This window comes from Vicia villosa, linkage group LG1 (assembly GCF_029867415.1).
Source record: "Vicia villosa cultivar HV-30 ecotype Madison, WI linkage group LG1, Vvil1.0, whole genome shotgun sequence".
NCBI classification, from domain to species: Eukaryota; Viridiplantae; Streptophyta; class Magnoliopsida; order Fabales; family Fabaceae; genus Vicia; species Vicia villosa.
The window spans coordinates 178,520,058-178,531,144 of NC_081180.1; the positions used below are offsets into that span (position 1 = coordinate 178,520,058).

General features: G+C 40.3%; 1 protein-coding gene across 1 annotated transcript; it reads right to left on the reverse strand.

Moving 5' to 3' along the window:
- Positions 1-1,193: 1,193 nt before the first annotated feature.
- LOC131660210 (uncharacterized) lies at positions 1,194-10,588 on the reverse strand. The gene is made up of 2 exons (XM_058929393.1): positions 9,960-10,588; positions 1,194-1,536 (listed from the first exon to the last, which is right to left on the reverse strand). Exons 1-2 carry the CDS (start codon positions 10,586-10,588, stop codon positions 1,194-1,196), a joined length of 972 nt encoding a protein of 323 aa, XP_058785376.1.
- Between the last annotated feature and the right edge of the window lie 499 nt (positions 10,589-11,087).

Sequence of the window (11,087 nt, forward strand, 5' to 3'; positions counted from 1 at the left end):
CCATAATAACTACTTTACCTCAATAACATCAGTAAATTCACAAATTGTAATATGTTTTTCTGAATTCGAAATGTTCAATTTTTAGGGCAAAGTAGTATAGTTTCATAAGGTTGCGATTTTTGATAAAACACATTATTTCAATAACATTGTTACTAAACGTTGTACTCTTTCACCTATAGTAACATTTTTCGGAAAGAAAAATTTAAATAACCAAGTTTAAAAAAAAAATACTTAAAAAACCATAATTTCAAAAAAAAAAAAATGTTTAGGTTTGGCAGACCCCCCAGGGGTATGCGCCAAACCATTTGGCGCATTGGTGGAGACCTAGCCATATGAAATGGCGCAAACATTAAGTGGATTAGGGCAAGCCATATCAAATGGCGCATGCCTTTTGATGGTTACACATAGGCGCCATTTTAAATGGCTCCTATGTGTTGGGGTTAATTTTTTTTAATATACCCCATTTTGTTTCATTTAGGGCAAAATTTTAGATTCCGGTCTTTGATTTTCGTAAAATTTTCCGATACGCCGATTTCGTAAAATTGTTATTAACCGTAATTAATATTTTTGTGTAGTCGATTCCGTCGATTAATAAAGTAGAGTTCATTGATAAAAAATATGTTACATAGTCGATACAGGAAGTTGATACATTCTCGTAAAAAAATGTTACAAAGCTGATTAAACGTGTGATGAGTTTGTTCCACGGCAAGGACATTTCTTTTTATTGTGCCCTAGTTGACGACAAATACTGCATTTTCTTTCCATTTTTTCATGGACGTCCATCTCGGTTCAAATGCGAGTACTGTTGGGGAGACCCTTTTTATTTCGTCGCATCGTTTCATTATGACATACTACCTCCCCATCATACTCAGGCCAGTAATCCTCCTTTGCCACCGCTGGAAATGCCACACTGTATACTTGGAGCAATGTCTCGGCCTTGTAAATTGGAGAAAGTAATGACAATGCATCTCGGAGCGCATATGCACATGCTGCTATGACATGCGAGCAAGGCATACAAAATACTTGAAACTTACCACAGTCGCACCAATGATCATCTAGTAGAACCCGACATTGTCGTCTCGGCAATCCTTCATTGTGGTTAATTATTTCTCGAACACTGAAGGTGCGGTTGAATCAATCGAAAGTAGTTACATGATGACTGTTGGCCTTGGCAGATTGTTCTTTCACAAATTTCATGCAACTCTCGCTAAACAGTTGACCCGATTCTCTAACAGCACTCCACCTTTGACCTCTTGTTGAGAATAGCGAAGCCATCCTAAAGTAGGTTGCTCCACTAGTGCAGTGATCAGAAGGTTTCGGATGCCCTTAAAAACACCGTTCATGGATTCTACTAGATTTGTTGTCACGTGGCCCCATCGCACGCCGTTGTCATAAGCCCTGGTCCATTTTTTTCTGGAAAGGTTATCAATCCAACTTCCTGCGTCCGTATTTTGCAAAACAATTTCACTCCGATAATGTTGGAATGTAGGCTGAGTTAATGCATATCCCGCATTGACCAGTGTTTTCCGGAGGTGCCTATTGTAACATCCCAAAATTTCTAATGTAGTTAGTTTAATTTAATTTTAAATTAATTAATTTGAATTAGCATTTTATTGGAGTTATGTGGAAAGAAAAAAATAAAATGTTAAGTTGTTGGGCCTTATGGCGGAATAAGTAATATGGGGGTGTAAGTGTGAGGGAGCCCATTTCTAATTTTATGTTTTCATAAAATAAGGAAAAACCAGAGGAGAAAGAGTTAGAACGTGAAAAACAAGAAGTTGTGAGAGGAGGAGCTGAAGAACGTGAAAGAGGATCAAGGAGGAAGAAGACCCATCCAAGGATTTAGCTAAGGTAAGGGGGACTTGTCTAATTATCATCTATTATCGGGTTAGGGGTTGATAATACTGAATAGATGTAGAATTCGGGTCGATTGAGTCATATGATAGGTTTAGGGATTGAGTCCAATTGTGTGATGTTTGATCCTATAATTGAATCCATGATATCTATGTTGTTATGATCTAAATTGATGTGTAATTGATGTATTATGAGGTGTTTTTCGTGTTGTTTGTGCATTCTATTTCCCTAGGTTCGTACTGGTATGAATTGGATGAGTTTGGAATGTATAGAATGTTGTTTTTTGCAGGTTGGGGTTTCTGAAATCGCCGGTTCGCGCCGCGTGCATAGGGTTGGCGCCGCGAACAGGTGGGCAGAATGCCAAGAATTTGTGATACGCACAGGTCGCGCCGCGTACCTGTGTTCGCGCCGCGAAGGCGTAACTTTTTCTCGCTTCGCGCCGCGTGCAGATGTTTGCGCCGCGAACAGCTTGACAGAGAGCCAAGGATTTTTGGGACGCTCAGTTCGCGCCGCAAACTGATGATGGCGCCGCGTGCTGTTGGTGTTTTGAGATATTTTAAAAGTTCACAGATGCATAACTTTTTAACTGTTGGTCCGTTTGATGCGCCGTTCCGAGCTAAACGAACCTTATAGAATAATCTATATGATGATGATTGATTGGTTTTTAGAATGATGAAAATACATGTATGCTATTCTTATTGAGTATGATGATTTGATGCAAATACGTGTATGTTTTGTATATGATGATGATGGAATTGTGATTGAATGATGTAAATATATATGAACATACTTGAATGATGATGATGATGTTGATGATGATGATGATGATGGTATAAGTATGTTGTATATGTTGCATTCATTCATGTTCATTGATGATACTGTATCCATAAGGGTGTGTTGGATCAGTGAAGGGCATGATTCCCATTGTGTGGAATCTGTGCTGGCAGGGCCGTATCTTGAATGATGTTGGATCGGTCATGGGTTATTCCCACTTGATGATGTTGGTACCACATGCATAGTGTCAGTTCATACATATGCATAATTTATAACATGATTGGATGTATTCCAGTGTTGTAAATGTTGATGATGTGTTGATTGTGGTTTGACTTGTTTTGAATGTCTGTGTATGAAACAATTGGATGAATGATGCAACTGTGATGTGTTATTGCTTTATAACCTTATAACATTTGTTAATTATGATGAGACTCACCCTTACATGTTGTCATTTTCAGATTGAGGATAGCGGCTGTCCGACTCTGTGAGGATTAGCTCATGAGTCAGTGTTTTAGTAGCGTCAAGTGTCATGCTCTGATAGTTGTAACACTGGGGACGCGATTGTTTAGAGTTTATGATTATGACTCTAGTTATGTTTTGATGTTTTGAAGGATAAGTTTTAAAGATGTTAAACTTAGTCCGTTTTGATAAATTTCCGCTGTGTTAACATGAAACATTTTAATTTATGATGATTACCTCAGTGAATGCATGACATGACTGAATGATGTTTATTTATTATGAATTGTGACACCCTTATTTCATGTACTCTGAATAATTGTTTTAAAATGTCGCGGGGTTAGTATGGGGTGTTACAATAGTGGTATCAGAGCATATTCGGTCGTTATGACCAGAGTCTTAGTGTTAGTTTGTTTTCCTGTGTATGCGACTAGTAAGAGTTAACTGTCGATACTTCTGTTCTGATTAAATTGGTTGTGATTTAAGCAGAACAATGGCTGGAAGAGGAGGAAGAAACGACGATGCTATTGCTGAGGCTCTGGGCATGATTGCTGGTGTGCTAGGAGGAAATGCCAATGGAGCTGCGATTGGTGCTGACAGACAACTGAACAGTTTTCAGAGGAACAATCCTCTATTGTTCAAGGGCACGCATGATCCTGAAGGTGCTCAGAAGTGGCTTAAGGAGATCGAGAGAATCTTCAGAGTCATTGATTGTGCTGAAGATCTGAAGGTGAGATATGGCACTCACATGTTGTCTGAAGAAGCTGACGACTGGTGGATGACTACTAGGACTGAACTGGAAGCTGATGGTGTGGCTATTTCTTGGGCTGTGTTCAAGAGAGAATTTTTGAGAAGGTACTTTCCTGAAGACGTAAGAGGTCGAAAGGAAATTGAATTTCTGGAACTAGTTCAAGGTAGCATGACAGTACCAGAGTATGCTTCGAAGTTCGTTGAGTTGGCAAAGTACTACGTCCACTATAACAATGATGAAGCTAGTGAATTCTCGAAATGCGTCAAGTTCGAGAACGGCCTCCGTGATGAGATTAAGCAGGGTATCAGATATCAGAGGATCCGGAGATTTGTAGACTTGGTGGACTGCAGTAGGATATTCGAAGAGGATAATCTCAAGCTGAAATCATCTCACTCTCGCGAGTTAGTTGATAGAAAAGGGAAGAAGCCTATGGATAAGGGCAAGCCATATGGTAGAAGTAATCCAAAGACTGGTGGTTGGAAGAAGCCTAGTGGGGGAGACTCCAGTGCTTTTGTCAGGTGCTATAATTGTGGTGAGGTCGGGCACCGTAGGAATGAGTGCAAGCTGAACCAGAAGAAGTGCTTCAAGTGTGAAGAGGTGGGTCATGTTGCCGCTGATTGTAAGAAGAAGACTGTGACTTGTTACAATTGTGGTGAAAAGGGCCACATTAGCCCACAGTGTCCTAAACCGAAGAAGAATCAAGCTGGAGGAAAAGTTTTTGCCTTGTCTGGGACAGAGACTACTCCAGAGGATAGACTAATTAAAGGTACGTGTTTCATTCATGGCACACCTTTAGTTGCAATTATAGATACTGGAGCAACTCATTCTTTTATTTCCTTGGATTGCGCTAAAAGGTTGAATTTAGAAATATCTGAGATAAATGGAAGCATGGTTATTGACACTCCTGCGTCGGGTTCAGTAACTACTTCATCTGCTTGTTTGAATTGTCCTGTTGATGTTTTTGGTAGAGAATTTGGAATGGACTTAGTGTGTTTTCCGTTGAAACAACTCGATGTCATCCTGGGAATGAACTGGTTGGAATTCAACCGTGTTCATATTAACTGCTTTACGAAGACGGTAATCTTTCCCGAAGCTGTTAATACTGATGATCTGAACATGACGGCTAGACAAGTGAAAGAAGCCATTAAGGACGGTGCGACAGTGTTCATGTTGTTCGCAATGATGGACCTGAAAGAGAAGGTAGTGCGTACTGAATTACCAGTAATATGTGAATTTCCGGAAGTTTTCCCTGAAGATGTGAATGACTTACCACCGGAAAGAGAAGTAGAGTTTACTATTGAATTGATTCCGGGAACTAGTCCAGTGTCGATGGCACCATATCGTATGTCACCATCAGAGTTGACCGAATTGAAGAAGCAATTAGAGGAGTTGCTTGAGAAGAAATTCATTCGTCCTAGTGTTTCTCTGTGGGGTGCACCTGTGTTATTAGTGAAGAAGAAAGAGGGTTCAATGAGGTTGTGTGTGGATTACAGACAATTGAACAAGGTTACTATCAAGAATCGGTATCCACTGCCGAGGATTGATGACTTGATGGATCAGCTGGTTGGAGCTTGCGTATTTAGTAAAATTGATCTGAGGTCTGGATATCACCAAATTCGAGCGAAGGAAGATGACATTCAGAAAACGGCGTTTAGAACAAGGTATGGGCATTATGAATATTCGGTAATGCCGTTTGGAGTTACTAACGCACCTGGTGTATTTATGGAGTATATGAATAGGATATTTCATCCTTATCTCGATAAGTTTGTGGTGGTGTTTATAGATGATATCCTAATATATTCCAAGAGTGAGGAAGAACATGCGGAACATCTCAGAATTGTATTGGAGTTGTTAAAAGAGAAGCAACTTTTTGCCAAACTGTCGAAGTGTGAATTTTGGTTAGAAGAGGTCAGTTTTCTTGGACATGTAATTTCTAAGAATGGTATTGCTGTCGATCCTACTAAGATAGAGGCTATATCCCAGTGGGAAGCGCCGAAGTCAGTGTCAGAGATTCGTAGTTTTCTTGGTCTGGCAGGTTATTACAGGAAGTTTATAGAAGGCTTTTCAAAGTTAGCGTTGCCGTTAACTAAATTGACCAGGAAGGGTCAGACCTTTATTTGGGATGCAAAATGCGAGGAAGGATTCCAAGAGCTGAAGAAGAGGTTGACTAGTGCTCCTATTTTGATTTTTCCGAATCCGACAGAATCATTTGTGGTTTATTGTGATGCTTCGTTGATGGGTTTAGGTGGTGTACTGATGCAGAACAAACAAGTGGTCGTGTACGCGTCGAGACAACTCAAAGTGCATGAAAGGAATTATCCGACTCACGATTTAGAGTTGGCAGCAGTAGTGTTTGTTTTGAAATTGTGGCGACATTATCTGTATGGTTCGAGATTTGAAGTGTTCAGTGATCATAAGAGTCTGAAATATCTCTTTGACCAGAAAGAACTGAATATGAGGCAGAGAAGGTGGTTGGAATTCCTTAAAGACTATGATTTTAGTTTGAATTACCATCCGGGTAAGGCAAACGTAGTTGCTGATGCTTTAAGTAGGAAGACTTTGCATATGTCTAAGCTAATGGTGAAAGAATTGGATTTGATTGAACAATTCAGAGACTTGAGTTTGGTATGTGAAGGTACTCCTACTAGTGTTAAGTTGGGAATGCTGAAGCTGACCAATGGTATTCTTGAAGAGATCAGAGAGGGTCAGAAGGCTGATGTCGAATTAGTCGACAAGTTGACTTTGATTAACCAAGGTAAGGGCGGTGAATTCAAAGTTGACGAGAATGGTATACTGAGGTTTGGAGACAGAGTTTGTGTTCCTGATGTTGCTGAACTCCGAAGAAATATTTTAGAAGAAGGACACCGTAGTGGATTAAGTATTCATCCTGGTGCTACCAAGATGTATCATGATTTGAAAAAGCTGTTTTGGTGGCCTGGAATGAAGAAGGAAATTGCTGAATTTGTATTCTCTTGTTTGACGTGTCAGAAGTCAAAGGTTGAACATCAGAAGCCATATGGATTCATGCAACCGATGTTTATTCCTGAGTGGAAGTGGGATAGCATATCAATGGATTTTGTTTCTGGATTGTCGAGGACCGTTAAGAATTGTGAAGCTATCTGGGTTGTTGTGGACAGGTTGACGAAGTATGCACATTTCATACCAGTGAGGATGGATTATCCGATGGAAAAGCTGGCTCAATTGTATATTGAGAAGATAGTTAGTCTATATGGTATTCCTTCGAGTATCGTGTCAGACAGAGATCCGAGATTTACGTCGAAGTTCTGGGAAGGTTTGCAGAAGGCTTTGGGTACTAAGCTGAGATTGAGTTCTGCTTATCATCCGCAGACAGATGGACAGACCGAGAGGACGATTCAGTCGTTAGAAGATTTGTTACGTGCTTGTGTGCTAGAAAAAGGAGGTACTTGGGATAGTTATCTGCCTTTGATTGAGTTTACCTACAACAACAGTTTTCATTCAAGTATCGGTATGGCTCCGTTTGAGGCTTTGTATGGTCGGAGGTGTAGGACGCCTTTATGTTGGTACGAATCCGGTGAGAGTGCTGTAATTGGACCAGAAATTGTACAACAAACTACGGAGAAGATTAAGATGATTCAAGAGAAGATGAAAACGTCTCAGAGTCGTCAGAAGAGTTATCATGACAAGAGGAGGAAAACACTTGAGTTTCAAGAGGGAGACCATGTGTTTATGAGAGTTACTCCTATGACAGGAATTGGTCGGGCATTGAAGTCGAAGAAGTTGACTCCGCGTTTTATTGGACCATTCCAAGTTTCCGAAAAGTAGGAGAAGTAGCTTATCGTATTGCCTTGCCGCCGATGCTTGCAAACTTGCATGACGTATTTCATGTATCGCAGATGAGGAAGTACGTTGCGGATCCATCTCATGTGATTCAGGTAGATGATGTACAGGTGAAAGATAACTTGACCGTTGAAACTTTACCTGTGAGGATTGAAGACCGGAAGCTGAAACAGTTGCGTGGCAAGGAAATAGCTTTGGTCAGAGTAGCTTGGGGAGGACCGGCTGAGGGGAATGTCACCTGGGAGTTGGAAAGCCAGATGAAAGATTCCTATCCGGAACTCTTTGCTTGAGGTATGTTTTCGAGGACGAAAACTCTTTTAGTGGGGGCGAGTTGTAACATCCCAAAATTTCTAATGTAATTAGTTTAATTTAATTTTAAATTAATTAATTTGAATTAGCATTTTATTGGAGTTATGTGGAAAGAAAAAAATAAAATGTTAAGTTGTTGGGCCTTATGGCGGAATAAGTAATATGGGGGTGTAAGTGTGAGGGAGCCCATTTCTAATTTTATGTTTTCATAAAATAAGGAAAAACCAGAGGAGAAAGAGTTAGAACGTGAAAAACAAGAAGTTGTGAGAGGAGGAGCTGAAGAACGTGAAAGAGGATCAAGGAGGAAGAAGACCCATCCAAGGATTTAGCTAAGGTAAGGGGGGACTTGTCTAATTATCATCTATTATCGGGTTAGGGGTTGATAATACTGAATAGATGTAGAATTCGGGTCGATTGAGTCATATGATAGGTTTAGGGATTGAGTCCAATTGTGTGATGTTTGATCCTATAATTGAATCCATGATATCTATGTTGTTATGATCTCAATTGATGTGTAATTAATGTATTATGAGATGTTTTTCGTGTTGTTTGTGCATTCTATTTCCCTAGGTTCGTACTGGTATGAATTGGATGAGTTTGGAATGTATAGAATGTTGTTTTCTGCAGGTTGGGGTTTCTGAAATCGCCGGTTGGCGCCGCGTGCATAGGGTTGGCGCCGCGAACAGGTGGGCAGAATGCCAGGAATTTGTGATACGCACAGGTCGCGCCGCGTACCTGTGTTCGCGCCGCGAAGGCGTAACTTTTTCTCGCTTCGCGCCGCGTGCAGATGTTTGCGCCGCGAACAGCTTGGCAGAGAGCCAAGGATTTTTGGGACGCTCAGTTCGCGCCGCAAACTGATGATGGCGCCGCGTGTTGTTGGTGTTTTGAGATATTTTAAAAGTTCAAAGATGCATAACTTTTTAACTGTTGGTCCGTTTGATGCGCCGTTCCGAGCTAAACGAACCTTATAGAATAATCTATATGATGATGATTGATTGGTTTTTAGAATGATGAAAATACATGTATGCTATTCTTATTGAGTATGATGATTTGATGCAAATATGTGTATGTTTTGTATATGATGATGATGGAATTGTGATTGAATGATGTAAATATATATGAACATACTTGAATGATGATGATGATGTTGATGATGATGATGGTATAAGTATGTTGTATATGTTGCATTCATTCATGTTCATTGATGATACTGTATCCATAAGGGTGTGTTGGATCAGTGAAGGGCGTGATTCCCATTGTGTGGAATCTGTGCTGGCAGGGCCGTATCTTGAATGATGTTGGATCGGTCATGGGTTATTCCCACTTGATGATGTTGGTACCACATGCATAGTGTCAGTTCATACATATGCATAATTTATAACATGATTGGATGTATTCCAGTGTTGTAAATGTTGATGATGTGTTGATTGTGGTTTGACTTGTTTTGAATGTCTGTGTATGAAACAATTGGGTGAATGATGCAACTGTGATGTGTTATTGCTTTATAACCTTATAACATTTGTTAATTATGATGAGACTCACCCTTACATGTTGTCATTTTCAGATTGAGGATAGCGGCTGTCCGACTCGGTGGGGATTAGCTCATGAGTCAGTGTTTTAGTAGCGTCAGGTGTCATGCTCTGATAGTTGTAATACTGGGGACGCGATTGTTTAGAGTTTATGATTATGACTCTAGTTATGTTTTGATGTTTTGAAGGATAAGTTTTAAAGATGTTAAACTTAGTCCGTTTTGATAAATTTCCGCTGTGTTAACATGAAACGTTTTAATTTATGATGATTACCTCAGTGAATGCATGACATGACTGAATGATGTTTATTTATTATGAATTGTGATACCCTTATTTCATGTACTCTGAATAATTGTTTTAAATTACCGCGGGGTTAGTAAGGGGTGTTACACCTATCCTTGATCTCCCGCATGAAATCCTGGGCAATGTGGCGAATATAGTAGACATGTGTTGATGGTGGGTGTTGCCATCCGTTCGCTGGATTGTTGTAAGCACTTTCAATGGAAGCATGCCTATGAGTGATTAAACAAATATCGGGTTGAGGAGCAACGTGTTCTCGGAGATTCCTTAAAAAGAAACTCCAAGCCGCGACAGTTTCACTTTCCACTATTGCAAACGCTACTCGAAATATGTTGCTGTTTCCGCCTTGTGCAACCGCCATGAACATGGTTCCTTTGTATTTACCATATAACCAAGTTTCATCGATTTGCAGTATCGGTTTAAAATATGCAAACCCTCGTATGCAAGGTTGGAAAGCCCAGAAAAGACGATGAAATATACCATTTCCTTGGACACGGGTTCCATCCGGAGCATGCGCTGGTAGTGTCTCTAGAATAGAGACGGTGTTTGGGGCATACGTTTGAAGCGCAATTAGGTAACATGGAAGAGTTTTGTATGACTCCTCCCAATTGCCGTACACAATTTCAATCGTCTTTGTTTTCGCTATCCAAGCCTTTCTGTATGATGGAGTATAGTTGTAGGCTGTAACGATATGCGAGATTATGGTCTTCACCTTCAAAGACGGGTCACAGTTGATAAGAGGCAAGATCTCCTGACAGATAAGATCATAACTAAGCTTCGTATGATCTTGGGACATATTAGAGTTGACACATGTGTGTTGTTGTGAAATAGACCCTATGACCCAGGCATCACTTCTCTTCCTATACGAAGCACACAGTCTGAATGCACACTCAGGGTTTTTACAAATGATTATATATCTTTCTGGGTTCGAGCGATGTACATCAAAATCATTATTTTCCATGTGCCGTTTTTTTATAGTTCTCTAACATGTCTCCTTAGAAGGAAACTTATCTCCTTTCCTTAGCACTTCATCACTTTGTACGTGTGAGGTGAAGAAGATATAAGATGAAGGTTCGTCGCCTAGTAAGTTCAAGTTCATCATATGTGCAGGAGGGTCGTACACATGACCTGGAGGCACCGATATGTCCTGCTCGTCTTCATATCCTTCATTGACCATGTCGTTAACTTCAGTTTTCTGATCGTCTTCTTCTTCGTCTATAACATCAACCTCTGCTTGCTCGTCGACAGGTGGGTCAATAACTTGTGATTGAACAAGACGTGATTGTTGTGTATCG